The 19,567-nt window shown below is 42.0% G+C and overlaps 1 protein-coding gene across 1 annotated transcript in view; it reads left to right on the top strand.

The window, feature by feature from the left end:
• The window catches only part of LEKR1 (leucine, glutamate and lysine rich 1), a 67,740-nt gene that overhangs the window by 23,765 nt on the left and 24,408 nt on the right, over positions 1–19,567 (top strand). The window contains exons 5-7 of the mRNA XM_083613273.1: positions 28–203; positions 2,003–2,188; positions 15,235–15,316. Coding sequence (XP_083469399.1) covers positions 28–203; positions 2,003–2,188; positions 15,235–15,316 — 444 coding nt within the window. The remainder of the gene's footprint in view (positions 1–27; positions 204–2,002; positions 2,189–15,234; positions 15,317–19,567) is intronic.

The raw sequence follows: 19,567 nt of genomic DNA, 5'->3' as shown, positions 1-19,567 counted from the left end.
ATTAGTTCTTCTTTTCCTTTTTGGCAGAAAAACATTGGAACGACATAAATTCATCCTAAAGAAAGCCTTTGTTCTCCTTCCCTTTATCAAAGGAGAGGTACACAGTGTTAAAGGAGGAATATTTGACTTTCTCAGCCAATGGAGTGCACTCAAAGGAGAGATTTTTTTACACATAAAAAAGATTAATTTAACAGCATTGACAGGTAAATTACCAGATTACAACTTTCCCCAGCATCTGATTCTTGGTCATTTCTACAGACTTTTAATAGTGATTTACACTTCTGATTTATTTTGTCTTCGCAGCACCCTTGTAAAGTATATCAGACTAAAAACTAGTTATTGCTGAGGCAGTAAACCTGTGCACTGCCCCGTACTACTTTAGATGGTCGGCTGCGATATGATGGGATCTTTAATTATAATAATGCTACAGAGAAAGCGAGATGTCAGAGAGAAGCCTTGTGCCCCAGCCTCACTGAAATCTGTTTTCCTATGCAAAGGTGCTTTTTAAAGAAAGTTTTTTAGCTATCACTGGGCATTTAGTCTTGTGAGTTGAAATGGGTACAGCCTTAGCAAGGGCTTCGCACTTCAATGAGGTCTCGGCGTCGGAGAGAATGGCTTCCCCGAGCTTCGTAGCTGAGCTCTGATTTGAGTCCAGGTCTCTAAAATCGAAACTCAGTCCTCTCCCTTCCCTGCCAGCTTTTGCCCACAAAAATTAGCTGCATGCAGTAGCTTATGACTGTTGACCGTTTTTTATGGGTCACGTTGAAATGACTTGAACAAAATCCAACACAGGGAATTTTCTGCCTCACAGGAAAAACAACTGTCAACCTTCCCCTTAAGTCATAGAGATGAAGGGTCATGGAATCTGAAGTCTCCAAAGGCGCCTCAAGGGGTAGGCAATGGGAGAACTCGCTGTGCTCTTGTTCGCAAAGGGCAAAAGAGGCACATTGGCAGGATGCTGCCTCTGCCACTGCTGTTCTCTCTGTTTCCAGGTGATCTCAGGTTCTTGTGCAAGTGTTAAATTCACTGCAGCTTTTCAGAACAGAATAGCAGGATATAGGGATATGAGCGAATTATTTTGACATTGGGCCCCGGTCAGATATCTGACTAGATAATATATGTTATAAGAAAATCCATTTTAATGTTGTTTTGCCCTAGATATATGTGACCCTGATTTTTTTTAATGCACATTTTTTATTTTTGTAATCTGCATGAAATCCCAGCTCCTCCTATTCAGATGTGTTGTTATTTTGGTCAGTTAACTACGGAGGGTTTTGTAAATGTTGAGAGCAGCTGACTTGATACATGTGCTTTTCTTGCTGAATACGACACTGTCTCTGGTTTTTCTGAGTAGCTAGTGCAGAAATGTTCTGACTATCTTAAATGAGGCAAATGTAAAAATATGTGCATGCTTTCCCCATTCTTTCTGTAATACGTCATTCTAAAAGTGCTTCTTTTGTTAATGTTGAGTTTGGATGGCAGGAAATTAAGGTTCAGGAACCTGAGAACATTGTGCCCCTCTGCATGCAGTGCCATTTTGAAATTCTGTGACTGTTTATGCACTTGGCAATACAGACCACACTTACAATTACCTCTGATTTTTGGTCCTTCAGCCCTGACTTGTCACAATTAATGTATATTCCAGCAGTGACTGGCAATAACTATGCATACTTAGCCAAAGGAAGTCTGGATAAGGAGCAGCAAATATGCTTGGTACTTGTCAAATACAGAAATACTATATAAATTGACAATTAAATTGAAGCTGGGACAAAGGTATCAAAATCATATTTATTTATTTATAAATTTTTTTTAACAGTGATGGCATCTTCGTAGGTGTAGATACTGAATCTGTAGTACTTAAATAGCCAGCAAAAATTAATTGAAATTCATTCTTCTTTCCTGAAGAGTTGTTTCTGTACAACAGAGGACAGTCATTTTTATTGTGATGGTATCTGGAATTTTATTTTTTTATTTTTTGATGAGAAATCCAATTACCTTTCAGAAATATCCAGTCTGAACCGAAGCTTGGGTGAATGCCAGAGGGAAAATCTGCTCCTCCAGGAGGAGGTGCAGCGTTTAAGGTTGATATCAGACGCAGCTGAGCAGCAAGCTGAGCAACTCCAGGCGACTCTCTTACGAGAGAGTGAATTACAAAACAGATGTCACGAACTACAGAAGAAAACACAAGGTAGGTGTTAATTTTAGAACAAGCAGCTGGCTTCACTGACAAGCAGCATGTTTAAAACTTCTATCTTGCCGTAGTCGGCCATTCTTAGAGGTACATGTGCAAATCTCCATGCGCCATCATTTCACATGTGCTTCCTCCTCTGTTTCTATGGTTTTCACTTCTGCTTTCAAAGTAACCACAGTTCCCCATTATTTTTGAGCTTAAGAGAACTGTGGTTTATTTAAACGGTGGTATGTTAAGGAGAAAGCCAGGATCAAAATGTACTTTCAGAACCCGGCTAATTTGAAACCACTGTTTAAATCAGCCACAGTTCTCCAACTACAGACATAACGAGGAACTGTGGCTACTTTGAAAGAAGAGCAGTGTTCCCAATCTCCTTACAGCCACATGGGGAGAGGGTTGCTCATGAACCAACTGTTCATTAATGTACTGAGAAACCATCATTCTTCATTACATCCAAACTAGCCCATGGAGTGAATTCATATCACCACAGCAATTTCATTCCACTTTCGTTTTTGGGGGGAGAGTACTTTTGCACTCAGATCCTACTTCTGGGCTTCCCATGTGCACTCTGAGAACAGGATCCTGGACCAGATTTGCCAGACTCCTCTAATAGCCTTACTAATCTCCAGAAACTTACGGTATTTCTGAGGAAACACAGAAGGCTGGGGAAAGGTGGATTTCTCCCATCTACCACTTCTCCCCTTCAAATCTCTCCACAACATTTTTCTCCGACGTACAGGAAGCCAGAGCAAAACCTGGAGTACGGTGGTACCTCTGGATGTGAGCGGGATCTGTTCCGGAGCCCCATTTGCATCCAGAGCAGAACACAACCCGCATCTGCATGTGCACGGGTCACGATTTGCTGCTTCTGTGCATGTTCATGACGTCATTTTGAGCGTCTGCACATGTGCTAGTGGCGAAACCCGGAAGTAATGTGTTCCGTTACTTCCAGGTCGCCGTGGAGTGCAACCTGAAAACGCTCAACCTGAAGCAACTTCAACCCGATGTATGACTGTACCTGATACTACGTGTTTCTGGTGGCTCACACTTTGCACCAACTGAGAAGAGTCTTCTCAGGTTGCCTTACATAATCTTGTGCCATTTATTTTTGCATCTGTGTTTACTTCCAAACATCTTGCCCTGTGAGATTTTTGAGATACGTTCAGAGATATATTAAAGCATCTCACAATGCTTTGTACGTACCAGCTTACTCCAGATAACTGTGGGAACTGTCGTTGACCCCTCACAGGACTGCAATTCCCAGCACCCTTAAGAAATTATAGTTTCTAGGATTCCTTGGGGGAAGCCATGTGCTTTAAACATATGGCATGGATGTGACCAAAATTCGAGGAGTCTCTTTTAAGTACCGTGCTACACACCAGCTTTGTGTCTGCATTATGTGTCATAAAACTCCTAGCAGCTGATTGCCAAAGACAGGAGGAGGTTGTACTGCTTCCATCTTCCGGTTAGCGCCGGCGCTTAATGGCGGATCTCAACCGGAGCTCCGGGAGAGATCTGCTTCGCGGGTTCGGGTCCTGTCAGCTACGGCGAAGCGGGGACCCTTAAAAATCACAGGCGCGTTGCCTGTGAACCGGAGACTCGGCGGGCACCTTTGCGCCCCCCCGACGCTGCGAAATAGCCTTTTTAAAGGCTCCGGAGCAGCGGAGGGGTCTTGGAGCGGTGCTGAGAGTCGTCTTCACCCAGCCTGCGAAGCGAAGCCGCGTCGCCATTAGCGGAGAGCGCTGACTTCTTCCCGTGAAATTGGATTAAAAGAACAACTATCCGTGAGTAGGATTGACTGCTAAAGTATAAATTGGACTCTAAAATAAAGAAATTGGGCACCGAGACGGATAAGCACTAAAAAGGAAGTCTGCTTTCCGTTCTGTAGCAAGATCAAAGCGAAAGGCACTCTAGCTGTAACTGCTTGAGAGGAAACTTGCGGGATTTAAGAAATCCACCACCAAAGCAAAGAACTCCCCCCCCCGAAGGCAGGAAGGGGGGGGAAGAAGATTTTAAAAGTGTTTCCCTGCCAATTTAAAAGAATTGGATTAAGTACCGCTGCTCTTTAACCTGGGATCGGACTGCCGGAGAAAAGGATAAAAAGTATCTTAAATTGACTTTGGTTACTTCCAAATTGAAATACTGTTTCTGTGGTATTACAAAGTTACTTACAGGACACTATTGATTGGGATCCCCTTGAAAGAGAAAAGAAAAATTGAAAGGGACTAGGAAACTTTTATTCCTTCTTTTTTGAAGAGTGTGGGATTATTTTGAGAAGCATAGAACTGACTCTACGCCCTCTAGAGGACCTACAAATAGTTTCAGCAACAAGTGGAGTTTAAAATTTGAGAACTTTTGTTTGTGAGCTCCAAAGTCTGGGAATGACCTTGACTAAAAGACTTTGTTATGGCAGATGGTAAAGAGAAAGGGGATTTACAAGAAACAACCTTGAGATCTGGCAGACAATACAAAATTGACCCTTTCATGCAAAGAAGGGCTTCTGTAACAGGAGCCTCTGGAACTATAGTGGCTGCAAAGCCAAAAGTGAAAGCAATGTCTACAGAAGAATCATTTGCTAAGGTATTGGAGAAGATAAATGACTCTTTGGAGGAACTAAAAAAGCAAGGTGCGGAGACTAAATTGCAAGTTGCTGAAACTAAAGTACAAGTTGCTGAAACAAATAAAAAAATTGAAGAAATCTCTGGGAAAATTGACCTAAATACCAAAAGTATAACTGACCTAGGGAATAAAGTGAACTCAAATGCAGAAGCAATTGGGAAATTATTGGAAGATTCATCTATAACACGAAAGATAGCTGAGGAAGCTAAGGAAATTGCAACTGCTGCGGAGGAAAAATTTCCACCAGTTTACAAGAAATTGGACGAATATGAACTGGCACTCTCTATGCAGGATATGCAACGCAAGGAGAGGAACCTAAGGATCAGACTTGTGCCGGAAAAGGAAGGAGACAACTTGGTGGATTATTTGACAAAAGAATTTTCTGATTTTTGGAAGCAGGAGTTGAAGAAAGAGGACTTTAAGATAGAAAGTGCATTTAGATTGGGAATAAGACAGAAGAGGAATCGACCCAGAGATTGTCTTATTACTTTAAGATCAAAGGAGGAGCGAGATAAAATACTGAACCTGCACTACCAAACAGCCCTTCGAATTGAAGACTTCTTTATTGAGATTTTTAAAGACATCCCTAAGAGTATCTTGGACGCAAGAGGACATTATAAGGACCTGGTGACACTGCTGAAGAAGAACTACATACCATTCAGGTGGGAATTTCCCCAAGGCTTGTCTTTTAAATATAAGGGAAAGAAGAGAAGAATAAAGACTGTAAGCGATAAAGACAAGTTCTTGGGAGAGCACGAAGAAGACCTACAGAAAGAGACATTTCCAGGACAGGGGCATCCATCATTGGACACGAACACGGCACCACCGACGGACGAGGAACAAAAACAGGGAGCTGTAGGAGGAAGGAGTTAATCCCATCATGGCTCTGCAACTTCTAACCTGGAATTGTAACGGCTTAAACATTCCCAGGAAGAGAAAAAGTATATTTCATGCCTTAAAGAAAGACCAATTGGACTTGATTTGCCTACAAGAGACCCACGTGACAAGAGCACACAGAAAATTACTAATAAATAAAAGACTGGGACAGGAATTTATATCTTCAGACAGAGTAAAAAAGAGAGGAGTGGTGATCTATGCAAAAGAAAAATTGCAACCGAAACAAATCTTTAAAGATGATCAAGGAAGATATTTGGCAATTGAAATTCAATCTCAAGGAGAGAAGTATTTGATAGTGGGAATCTATGCACCAAACGAAGGGAAAGCTGAATTTTTTAAGAAGTTGCATGAAATCTTGATGGACCATATGGATTACAACTTAATTTTGATGGGAGATATGAATGGAGTAGTTTCAGCAAATATGGACAAGGCACAAAGACAGGTAATAACAAAAGATGGAAGACTACCAAAGACTTTTTTTGAAATGACTGACAATATGGACTTGATTGATATTTGGAGAACAAAACACCCATTAGAAAGAGAGGGAACCTTCTTTTCTGAAGCCAAAATGACATGGACAAGGATTGACCAAATCTGGGTGACTAGCAGTATGGCTCCGAACATAAAAAAAGTAGAAATCTGCCCAAAAACTTTCTCCGACCATAATGCTGTAAAGATGGTGATGAGGCAAACAACAACTGGTTCCTTCAGATGGAGAATGAATGACACCTTATTCAGAGATGAGGAGATCTGCAAGAAGGCCCAAAAAACCTTGAAAGACTATTTTGAAATCAACTTAAGGTCTGAAGTAGAAAAAAGAATAGTATGGGACGCAAGCAAAGCCGTGATGAGAGGGTTTTTGATTCAGCAAAATACTTTAAAGAAGAGAAAGCAAAATGAGAAAAAGGAGAGAATTTTGGAAAAGATAAAAAAGGGGAAAAACAATTAAGATCGAAGCCAAAATCCCAAGAGATTTTAAGAGAAATCAAATTTCATCAAACACAATATATGGAACTGATGAATCAAGAACTAGAGTGGAAAATTAAACAAATGAGACAAAAGACCTTTGAATCTGCTGATAAATGTGGCAAGTTACTGGCTTGGCAAATAAAGAAGAGACAAAAACTCAACACGGTAACAAATATAGAAGTGGAAGGAAAAAACATAAGCAACCCAGCGGAAATTAGGAATTGTTTTCAGAACTACTTTAGACAACTTTACACACAAGGGCCGCAGAAAGAAATGGACATACAACAGTTCCTCGAGGAAAATGGGCTGAAAAAGGTTTCGCAAGAAAGTAAGACAATATTGAACCAGGAGATATCAGCACAAGAAATAGAAGATGCCATTCAAGGCATGACGCTGGGCAAATCCCCCGGACCGGATGGACTGACTTCCAAATATTACAAAGTTTTGAAGGAAGGGTTGATACAACCTCTGAAGGAAGTCTGCAATGAGATTATGGAGGGGAAAAGGGCACCCGATACGTGGAGAGAGGCCTACATTACACTTATACCAAAGACAGAGACTGAAAAGACCCAACTTAAAAACTACCGACCCATCTCGTTATTGAATGTGGATTACAAAATCTTTGCTGACATTTTAGCAAAGAGACTGAAAAGAGTTTTGATGGAGGAGATTCACGGGGACCAAGCGGGCTTTCTCCCAAAAAGGCATTTGTCGAACAATGTAAGGAATATAATTGACATTTTGGAAAAGCTGGAAGTGAACATAAACACTAAAGCTGTTTTGATATTTGTGGATGCCGAGAAAAAAAAAAAACAAAAAACAAAATTCGAGGAGTCTCTTTTAAGTACCGTGCTACACACCAGCTTTGTGTCTGCATTATGTGTCATAAAACTCCTAGCAGCTGATTGCCAAAGACAGGAGGAGGTTGTACTGCTTCCATCTTAGGCACTCAGCCGTAGGGCTCTTTGTTTGTCAAAGAGGGGAGATGAGCAGCCTGCCAGTGGAGAAAAGCACATTCCACTGATGGATTAGATAATGCGCTGTATGCATGTGTTATGGCTATCGGGTGGTTGCTCGAGAGCAATCAGGCAAGATGCCTCACTGGTCTGTTCTAGAGCTTTATTATTGGTGCTAAAAAACCTTTACAATGCAGAGCGCCTCTATTCCATGTCTTGCTCATTCACTAGCAGAATCTGAGAGTGGGCGGTCCTTAAATCTTCTCCAGCAGAGTAGTCTCTTGACCCCCAGCCTACACCTCCCCTCTCTGCGCGAAAGCCTACTGCGCAATGAAGGCTTGGGTAAAGGGGGACCTCCCTCCTCCCCGCTTTGCTCAAGCAAGGTGCCCTGGCACCGCCTTGCATCCTCCGAGCCCTGCATCTCCTCCCCACTAGAGGTGTGGCTTCCTTCCTCCGCTGAGGAAGTGCTGCTTCCCACGATCTTTGGGGGCTCTCTGTAATCCATCCGCCTTTCCCTTCCTCGCCCCTGAGCCGATGGCAGTTCCCTGACAGCATGGATACATTGCAACAGCATGTGGACAGGATACAACTTTTAATAATAAATAAATGCATTAAAACGAGAGCTCAAAAGAGCATTCAGTATTGTGAGTCTCTTTTTAATATTCATTTAGAGGCACCCTTTGTTCTAGCCGATCATTTTAGTGCCTTTGGCATCCCTGGTGAAGCTTGAATGGAGCCAGGCACAGAGTTCTTAGGCTCATCCAACGCCTGTCTGTTTTGGCACAACCTGAGACCTCTCCTAATTGTGTCTTGTGGTCTCTTCTCTGAAACTGAAGACGCATCGTGTTAGTTTCTTGTTCATTTTACAAGTCCAATGCAGGCATTAACAGGTGTTGTTTTTTAAAAAGTGTGCTGCCTTCCTGTTTTGATTCAAAAACTTCATTTCAAAGCCAACGCCATCATTCAGTCTGTGATCCTGACCGGCAACTAAAATATTCTAAAAGTGTACAGGTTGTGCTATTCAAAAAGTAGCTTTGCTTCATCAAAATGACAGTGTAATTGCAGAGCGCTGCTGCTCTCACAGTATGTGATTTCAAGTCCTGAACAGCGGTAGTTATGGTACGGAATGGCTTTCATTACAGGGCCAATGGTAACGGTGATACAGCAATGAACAGAGGAATTTGCCATTTTAGCATGTGCTGTTGTTACAGAAAGAGCCCTTGACATGTAACGCCAAGGAATCCACTGGATCTGGGCACAATGAAGGAGATGTAAAACACCTGCCTGAGCCTCACAAGCTCATGTGGCAAACACACACACACACACACACACACACACACACACACTATTTATTTTTTGACATTTGTTTGCTTCCCCACAGCATAACGTTCTCTGAGTGGTTTCCAATCCAGAAGTATACATTTAAATAAAAAAATAAGGCATAAACCATAAAATATGCATAAGTAACAGCAAGAAACCCAAAACTTTCTGCAAATCCTAGATAAATTACTTAGAAAGCCTGGGTGAACTTAAAAGACCAGAAGGATTGCATCAGGCAAACCTACTTTGGTAGGGTGGTTCCATAATGGAGGTACTCCTTCCAAAACAGGCTTCTGGCTACCCACCTCATATCATTCAACAGGGAAATTGAAGCTGGGCCTCCAAAGAAGACCTTGAAGTTATTGGGATACTTAAAAGAGAAGTTAGCCTTTCAGATAACCTGGTCCCAAGCTGCCTGGGGCTTCAGAGGTCAAAGCTGCACAATAATTGTACTTGAATATGGATGGGGTCCTCGTGCAGCTTGCAAAACACAGGCACCAAACTGCTCCATTCCAGTGGAGAATCTTGCAGTCCTGTTCTGGGCCAATTGCTGTTCCTGAGTTATTTTTAAAGACAGCCCCACGTATAACACATTGCAGTAGTTTAAATTTCTAGACCCATTGCTCTTCTTGCCGCATAAGATCAAGATCCTCTTTACTATGTGCTGCAACATCACCACTGTAAGGGACAGATAGGAAAGCAGGCACAGACTGAGATGCCCCTCCCTCCCCCTTTTGTAATATTCCATTGACACAGCGAACACACTTGGATAAAGTTTAAGCAGTGGGCTGGGGGAAAAACCGCAAACATCTAATTACTTTGTTTTAATGAAGCTGCAGTTATCTAGAACTAGTTGTTTTATTAAGAGTGATAAATGCACTGAGTAACAGGCAGTGATGGAGCAGTTATAGCTGACAAGTAAAAATAAAAACCACATATTAATAATTGCACATTTTGTTCTCACTGAAGTAGTTTTAAATATACATATTTCTTTCTCTAATCTGCCTTTCTGTTCTTAGAGGTCAGTATGACCAGAAAATCAGTAAACTAAATTCCTATTTACCCCCAGAAGAGGGTGAATGTTCTCTTATTTTCAATAAACATTTTACATTGTAAACCTCCCTATGTTCCTCGGATAAAGGGTGGTATAGGTATTTAGCAAACAGACAGACAACAACATCATGACTGTCATGAAGGAAAATAAAAATAAAAACTTAATAGGCCGAATTACTATTTTCCCAGGAAATAACTAATCAAACCAAAATATATTTTAATCAGTTATGTTTCTGCTTTGCTGTAAATGGAAGCATTTTAAAAGAAATGTCTAACAAAACAATCTATTCCCACTAGGGGAGCCAGAAAGACTAAAAAAAAGTGTGCAGAAAGCCATTATTTGTAATTTAATTTCCCATGTGCTTAATGTTTCATTGTACTAACCGGAATAGAACTTTTTGCAGAGAACATAACCTAAAAGAGACAGGCATGCAAAATAATTGTCAATTTTCTCTTGCTACTTGTAAAATAAGATCCTCAACACCATGACGTCAACAAGCACAGTAAACATATTTATTGCATTTTTATCCCTCCCTCCCTCCCTCCCTCCCTTCAAGGAGCTCAGAACAGCAACAGTCCTATCAATAACCTGAGGCTGATCCTCATGTTATGCCCCCTACACCCTGACAGGAAACTGCAGTACAGTGGTACCTCGGGTTAAGTACTTAATTCGTTCCGGAGGTCCGTTCTTAACCTGAAACTGTTCTTAACCTGAAGCACCACTTTAACTAATGGGGCCTCCTGCTGCTGCCACTGCACCGCCAGAGCACGATTTCTGTTCTCATCCTGAAGCAAAGTTCTTAACCCGAGGTAATATTTCTGGGTTAGCGGAGTCTGTAACCTGAAGCGTATGTAACCCGAGGTACCACTGTTAATGCTCTTTGTGGCAAGGGGCTGTATGCACAAGCTGTAATGTGCAAAGGCTGCTCACCCCACGAATCAGCCTTATTACCTGGAGATTTTACATACTTGGTGTAGTATGTGTTTTTAGTAATGGCTGGCATGAATGTGGAGGCCGATCCTTGACAGGAATGGCCGCCACACATTGCAGCATGCTGTCGTCAAATGTAAGCATTTCCAGTGGAAAAAGTGTAAGGTCCATGACAGATTTTAGTTGTCAGCCATGCAGCCCTGGTATTCTGTTGCCTTTCTGTGGTATCTTTAAAGACCTAACAAATTTTATTATGGAATAACCCTTTATAGACTAGACTGACTCATCAGGTGCTTAACTTTTAGGTTATTTGTAACATTAATCCTACAATATTCCAATTTTCTTAAGGAACTTCTTGTTTTTTCATGTATTTTGATGAGGCCTGATAATTTGTGTGTGAGAGAATGAGTAAATGATATGTAAAGCATACTTATTTCTCCCATATTTCATAGAATCATAGAGTTGGAAGGGACCACAGGGGTTATCTAACCCAACTTGGGGCTTGAACTCACGGCCCTGAGATTAAAAGTCTCATGCTCTGCCTACTGAGCTATCCCAGGACAAACTCCTGTTGGGGAAAGGCTGTGGCTTAGCCTTGTGGAGCACATTCTTTGCGTACAAAGCCCCCAGGTTCAATTGCCAGCATCTCCAGAAAGGGCAGGAAAAGTCTGCTATCTAAAACCATGGATATCTGCAGCCAGTCAATGTAAACCAGGTGTGGGGAACTTTGGCGCTCCATGTGTTCTTGAACAACAGCTTCCATCCTCCCTGGGTGCTGGCTATGTTTGCAGGAGCTGATGTGCATTGCAGTTCAGCAACATCTGGAGAGTCAAAGGTTTCCTGGTGCAGACAGTACTGAGCTGGATGGACCAATGGTCTGCATAAGGCAGCTTACTCAAGCACATTGATCTCTCCAATCTGTCATGTTGTTGTTTAGTCGTTTAGTCGTGTCCGACTCTTCGTGACCCCATGGACCAGAGCACACCAGGCACTCCTGTCTTCCACTGCCTCCTACAGTTTGGTCAAACTCATGCTGGTAGCTTCGAGAACACTGTCCAGCCATCTCGTCCTCTGTCGTCCCCTTCTCCTTGTGCCCTCAATCTTTCCCAGCATTAGGGTCTTTCCAGGGAGTCTTCTCTTCTCATGAGGTGGCCAAAGTATTGGAGCCTCAGCTTAAGGATCTGTCCTTCCAGTGAGGACTCAGGGCTGATTTCCTTCAGAATGGATAGGTTTGATCTTCTTGCAGTCCATGGGACTCTCAAGAGTCTCCTCCAGCACCATAATTCAAAAGCATCAATTCTTCGGCGACCAGCCTTCTTTATGGTCCAGCTTTCACTTCCGTACATCACTACTGCGAAAACCATAGCTTTAACTATATGGACCTTTGTTGGCAAGGTGATGTCTCTGCTTTTTAAGATGCTGTCTAGGTTTGCCATTGCTATATTGAAATAATTATTGAAACATATTTACGTAACAGCTCTTCCAGTTGCGTGTACTTTTGTTTTCCTCTCGGTAAATGAGGTTTTACTAAGAAGATGGGTTGGGGGTGGGTTATGTAAAAGGTTCACCTATTGTTATCTCAACATTTGGCATCATTGTGTGCCATCTTTAATATCTCTCTGGAATGTTCGAGCTGGAACGAAAGGGTCGCCATGACCGCTTCTGTTATAGCTGTTGACAATACCTTTTTGATATAATCTACAGTTATGTGGGTTGGGTTTTTTTGTCCTTGTCAGATTTTTCACATGCTTATATCTGAAGGGCAGCATAAAAAACATTGTTCTATGAAAAACATAAGCTAAATATTCTGAATACAAATGAAGCTTTCCAATTTTTTTTGCGACAAGTAAGTAAATCAATTAGCTAAGAAATGCAGACCCTCTGTTTTTGAAAGGCCAAGCAATGGACCCCCTACTTTTGTTTTTTTGATATATCTATGATAGTTTTTGTTACATGAGTGGTGCTGCAGACCCCTTGGATGGGTTATGCACACTTCTTGGGGTCCATGGACCACCAATTGGGAACCACTGAACTAAAGAAATAGAATTTAATCTGTCATGTGTCACTAAGTCCAAGGTACCTGTTGTCTTCCTACTGCTCTTATTAATTAAAACATTTATGAGTCACCTTTCCACTCAGAAACTAAGCACCCAAGGCTATATGCAACCAGGTATTTACAGGCTGACATGGCTGCTTTTCTGGAATGTTAAGCTCTCGGGTATTTTCCCATTATTGTGGCTGTGTGTGTTTGTATGTGTGTTTGTGTGTCTTTCTCTGGGGTTGCATTTAGTCCAGGCATTTTGAAGCTTTGTTATTGTTGTTCCCTGCTACTGCCAGTCAGTTGGCTTAAATGATTTCACTGAGGGGAAAACAGCAGGCTTGGGAGATGTACAATCTGAGGTGCTTCAGTATACCCACAGCAGGGTGCAGGAAGCAAGGCAAGTTGGCAGCCACTGTGTGCTAACAAAAGCTGACAGATTAACTCCTGGGGGTGGGGGAAGTGACTGTGAAACTTCTTTATTTTCTCCATCATTTGCAGTGATCATTTGTCCGTATGGCCCACTGTAATTGTTCAAAGCAAATTAATGTTTGGGCAAAGCCATTTGTCCTCTTCTTTTTAACATCATCTTAAGAAGGTTCTATCTAAGTTGTCATTCATTTTCCATTCCCTTTTATTTAGATTACACACCTTATGTACATGCAGTACCCAGGTACTCTGGATATGCTAGACAACATTGACGATAGAGTTATCTGTGATGTACATATGAAGTACTTCAGGGTAGAAATAGTTTCAAATTCAAGGGGTGCCAAGATTAATGCAGCAATTATCATCAAATGCTGTTTGGTTGTGAGGTTATTTATGGGGCACTTAGAGCCTAGGGCTTGTCGATCAGAAGGTTGGCGGTTCAAATCCCCACGATGGGGTGAGCTCCTGTTGTTCGGTCCCAGCTCTTGTCCACCTAGCAGTTCGAAAGCACACCAGGGTTCAAGTAGATAAATAGGTACCGCTCCAGCGGGAAGGTAAACGGTGTTTCCGTGCGCTGCTCTAGTTCGCCAGAAGCGGCTTAGTCATGCTGGCCACATGACCCGGAAGCTGTCTGTAGACAAACACCGGCTCCCTCTGCCTATAGAGCAAGATGAGCGCCGCAACCCCAGAGTCATCTGCGACTGGACCAGGGGTACCTTTACCTTTTTACCTTTAGTAAATGACTATCCCTTCTTGCTGCCCATTTCTAGCTTCATTGTACGTAGGTAGCCTAGCAGTCCCTGGCAAGATGTTTCCACAGCTGAGGTCTGTGATCTGCCACTTTGCGCATTACACTGGCCCCATGGATGCTGATGAAGGAGTGACTCCTACATCTGCAAAAATCTCACCAACTGTAAAGTGTGAATTTGCCCTCTCTGAGTTAATAGTATCATCACTTGTCTATACCAGCTGCCTAAAATATCAATTGTTTGAATTTTTAGAAATGTTCCCTAGGCTAATGATAGTGTATAAGAATTTATAGCACCTTAAGGATAGGACAGCACAAAAATATTTTTTTAAGAATATCCTTCCTGAAATTGGATTTATTGGACTGTTGTATAAACCGGTGGGTTTTATTTCCAGAATGATTTGTTAGAGTACTGGTTATTACAATATTATGTGCAAGTTTAAAATCAGTCCAGAATAGACAGTAAGAAAACAAAATAAACGTACTAATTACTTCCTATCAGTAATGCAAAATCTGTTGAAAGACCAATTCCTATCAGTGCCTATCAGTTTCAGAAGTTGACGCTGCTTGACTTCTTTTTACAAAAAGCTTATATACAGGATGTTTATTATACACTTCTGGTTTTGTAGAAAGGTGCCTTGTTCTTGTATCACTTTAAGTCACAGATGAATTAAAGTGAATGCACAGCATGCTGGTGTATGATGCTGAAATCATGGGCGCTTGGTTCTTCCTTCATTCCTGTTGCTCCTGAACTGCTGGGAGCTAAGCTCTGATATGGCTGAAGCTGAACATTTGAAGATTCTAGACATTTAAGAGAAAGTTATTCATACAGCACACAAACTATTGCACTAGCTCCCACAGGAGAGAGTGATGGCCACCAACTTGGATGGCTTTATGGCTACTAGCTTCAATGGCCATGTTCCACTTCCTTTAACTGCGGTTTAAAGTGACATGCAAATGAGAGCATTAAAAAAGACTATCTGCTGTAATGTGCGCAGGCTACTATGGGCTTTCGAGGAATAACGCAGGATAGAATAATAATGTTAAATGATGATAATATATATTAACAATTTCTTATTTCAGATTTAACAAGTCAAGTAGAGACAATTGAGCACAAGTTCCAGAAAGCAGCTGCCGAAATCAGCCATTATAAAGAACTATTCGTGTAAGACACTTAATTTTATTCATATCAGGTATAAATTTTATTCATAACAGGTATCGTTTTTTTCTGCCTGATTCCCCTGTAATTATGTGCTAAAATGTAAGAGATAATGAATACTTGGTTAGTTTACTGAAGTCTGCTAAGGACTGAGAGTAGTGTTGATTTTTATTTTCAAGATATATAAGACATGGAACATATTATTGCATGCAGCCTCAATCTCCTTTAACACCATCCCAGTCTCTGAGCACTTACCTAGGGTTCATGTTTCCTTTCAGAATGAGGCTGCGGTGTCTTTAAGATACAGGGTTTATTTACACATCTATACAACCTGAGCCTACAATGGAGGGGTTCGCAGCATTAGCACCTCATTGAGGGTCTTGTTTCTCCCATAGTCACAGCCTTGGATTCAGACAGACACCATTGCTCTCTCTCTCCCTGCCCCCAGCTTGCTGCTTTCCTTCTCAGTGACATCACTCCTAACACTAACTTCTCTAACCTAAGCTATGGCTTTATCTCTTAATAGCCCATCACCTCACGGCAAACTAGCTTAGTTTAATTAACTTTTAACACTTACTGATTCCAGGGGATTAGAAGTGTCAAGCACACAGCTTAGCACCCCAAGCCTTAATCAAATCTTAACATCTACTGGACCCAGGAATTTAGGGGAGTCTGGGACCCACAAACTCATAACACTATTTTATTATCCTTGTGGTGCCTTATTACGTTGTAAGTTGTTGTCCTCTTCTGATCCCATGAAGCAACCTATAGACGTCTTAGTGAGCAACTTGTTCCAAGGAGAGCTGGAAATGAAATGAACCCTTTTGATCTCCTATGTTTCCTCTTATTTTGGAGAGCAATAGTCTTTTAAAGAGACAGACACTTCTCTTATTGTGCTCCTGGATTTTCCACTTGGTGTACTCCCTACGCCATGGTACTGTAGGAGTGGGGGACACTCAGTTCCTCAGGCCTGGAAAAAAGTCAATCATTTATCATTTTACTGTTGTTAGCTGCTCTGAGCCCGGCTTTGGCTGGGGAGGGCGGGATATAAATAAAATTATTATTATTATTATTATTATTATTATTATTATTATTATTATTATTTTCCCGGCTGTGGTCCTATGGGTCTTGGTGCTGCCTGCCAGTCTTGGTTTCAGTGGGCTCCTGAACACCAGCATCATGCTTAGAGCCAGAAACCCAGCCCTCTTCCTCTGCTGGTGACCCTGTAACTTCCAACTCAGTATCCTTGCCACTGCTAGATTTGGGGATCAAGAGAGTTAATGAGGTTACATGCATAGTGTATTTTTGAATGAATAGAGAAGTTAGAAAAACAATTCAGGAGATACTGGGAATCTTTTACACTGCAAGGAAATTGAACGTAGCAGCCCTGCTGGATCAAACCAAAGGTCCACTGCCTCCAAACATGGAACTCCATAGTAGTTATCATGATCAATAGCCATTGGTTGGTCACTTTAAGGCTCCTGACTGCAGTGGCAGCTACGTCTTTACCTGCCCCACACCTGAAAGCACATATTATGTCACGTGTGGGTCAGGCTGACGTGATTTGTGGGAAGTAACCAGTATGGACAAAAGCCCATTTTTGTTTCAGATTTTGAGTACATGGCATCTAGCACTGCAGTGATAAGGAACAGTGGCACACAACCCTCTCACTCCTCCAACGTACAATTTCCAGCAGCAAGGTGGTGGTGGTGGTGGGACCCATTTGTACAACGTGAATGCAAGAGCCACAAAGAAAACAGGAAATCCTGCCAAGTCAGAGTGTAGAGCTCATAAAAGGAACAAGCGAGGCTGAGATCTAAGTGAAAAACACCTGCACACACCCAAACTCAAGGCAGATGCTTATATAAGAGATGCAGAAAAGCCTGCCGCAAAATATGGGCGGAGAATGCACTGTGAGCAAGTGGCTGCTTGGCTTGTTCAGACCGCAACACAGTCTGTAGGAAGAAGCCCAAACTCTTGCCCTACAGGAGGGAGGCCTGCCACTGAGCATGTGGAAATGATATAGCCGGTATAAACAGACTTTAGTGGAAGAAGCATTATTGGCAAGAATGGTGAAAAGTTCATTACCCATAATAGCCAGTTCCGGTTAAATGATACCTCAACAAGTAGAAAATCCATTGGAACCATCATAAGAATCATCTTAGGGGGTCAGACCAAATGGTCCACCTAGCCTAGTATCCTGTCTACAACCTCCATTGGTTCTAATAAATCCAAGGGAAGAGGTTGGTTGTGGTCTATCACGCTCCCAGGGGAGCTTTTCAGCTCCCTGCAACCCCTGCTTGTGAAGGCCAGAGAATCCTCACAAAAAGGACAAATTGTCAGATCCCTTTTCGCATTGCTGGATGGTCTATGCCCACAAGCACAGGTCTTAAAAGAGCTACCTGTACCGAGTCAGACCATTGGTCTTTGCTTCATCTGTATCAACGCTATTGACACCGACTAGTAGTAGCTCTTTAAGGTTTCAGAAAGGAGACTTTTCCAGCCCATCCAGGAAATGTCTGGGGTTGAAATTTGGACCTTTTGCATGGGAAGCATAGCATGTGCTCTCCCACTATCATACAGTTCCCGGCATTCATTAGATACAGTCATGATTAGTAATATTTGCCCTTAATACTTTTTTCCTTGCTATATAAAAAGTGGACTTTTAACCATAACAAATTCAGGAATGAAATTCCTTTTTATATTTGTGGTGCATTTTACATTCAGAGGTAGTGTACATGCATTGTTATTTCAAAAGACAGCAATCAGCATTCTTTTCAACAGGCTTTCCTTCCTTTAAATATATATATGGTTTCTTTATGACATGTACATTCTTGCATTCACATTTTGCGGGTGGTGGTGGTGGAAAATCAAATCTACAAATACCCTGTTGCTAAGCGTTCCAAATATTTTAACAGTAATTGAAATGAAAAACACAGTGATTGCATATACATAAATATACCATAATGAGTTTCCATAATGAGTCTGGGTCTAATTTAGCGAAGTAGTATATTCTATTTCAGTTTAAGTATAAATATAAAGATTAACTAGAGTTATTAATAGGTGAAGTAATGTTATAATGATGAGAAATTTCTCCAAGTTTCCAGCTTTAGTGGGGTTTGAATTGTTATGCTGCTTGCCTGTTTTCATTCCTGACTTACTGAAAAACCAGCACCACAAATTCAGTGTTTGGTGGTTGCTACAGTAAATGATCACATACTAGGTTTAAATTACATTGAGAACATACACTGCCCACATTTAAAGTGTCAGGCAGCACATCACTCATTTGTAATACATGCCTGCCAACTTTTCCCCCAATCTGAAGGCTTTCCCCCCAGTCTGAAGTCCCAATCTTCCCTGTTGTTTCACCTATAATTACCATAAGAAAAGACAAGAAAATTAAGGATAGATTCATATATTCCTAAATATGTGCCTAATTTATATTTCAGAACTGAGCACTGAAATAACATTCTGGCTGACCTTAACCAGCAGACTAGCAGTTCATCTGTTTCTGTGTGCCTGCCTTCTTCTGTGGTGCTCTCATAGTCTTCTCTACTCCTGCATCAAATATTGGTGGTGTTGAGTCTGGCATCATATGACACATTTAGCCTATTCAGCCAGAGACCAGGAGCAGGCCTTGAGCTTGCTTTCTCCCTTGCTCCCTACTTCCCTCTAGTTTCCTCCAGGTGAGAGGGAAGTGTTGTGCTCCAATAGATGCAGCCTTGCATGGTGCAGTCACCAGCTTTCTCCTGCTCTAAGAAGAGCTGAGTAGGAAGCGTGCAGTGTGAGCTGGTGGCGGCTGGTGATATGTGAGGCAAAGTGGGGAAATGAGCTTCTGAATGGTACCAAAGGGAAGGCAGCCCCGCAGTCTTGTGGTGGTGATTGTGTGACATTTGTAGAAGCAAAGATGATCCAGTCAGAACTAGCCATCAGACAGCTTCAGTGACTGACCAGCGGTGCTCGGTGTGGGCTGCTGACACCATGAACCATCTCCCACAGCAGGAGTGAGCCTGCTGAGCTGGGCTTTAGGACCCACCCAGCGGCTGGTGATGTAGACCAGAAAATGGTACTTGGCTGCTGGTGGTGTAAGTTCAAGGTCCCCTCCCCACCCCTGTCTAACCCTAGGCAGATTCTCAGGAGCCGAGGAATGAAGGAGTAGGCTCGTAGATTTCTTTAAAAAAACAAACAAACCAGTCCATGTTAAACCCACATAGACATTTTAAACAACAATATCTTTTTTTTCTCAATAGGAAAAGG

This window comes from Podarcis filfolensis, assembly GCF_964270895.1.
Source record: "Podarcis filfolensis genome assembly, chromosome: 5".
In the NCBI taxonomy this organism is placed as follows: domain Eukaryota; kingdom Metazoa; phylum Chordata; class Lepidosauria; order Squamata; family Lacertidae; genus Podarcis; species Podarcis filfolensis.
This window is presented reverse-complemented; position numbering and strand designations above follow the sequence as displayed.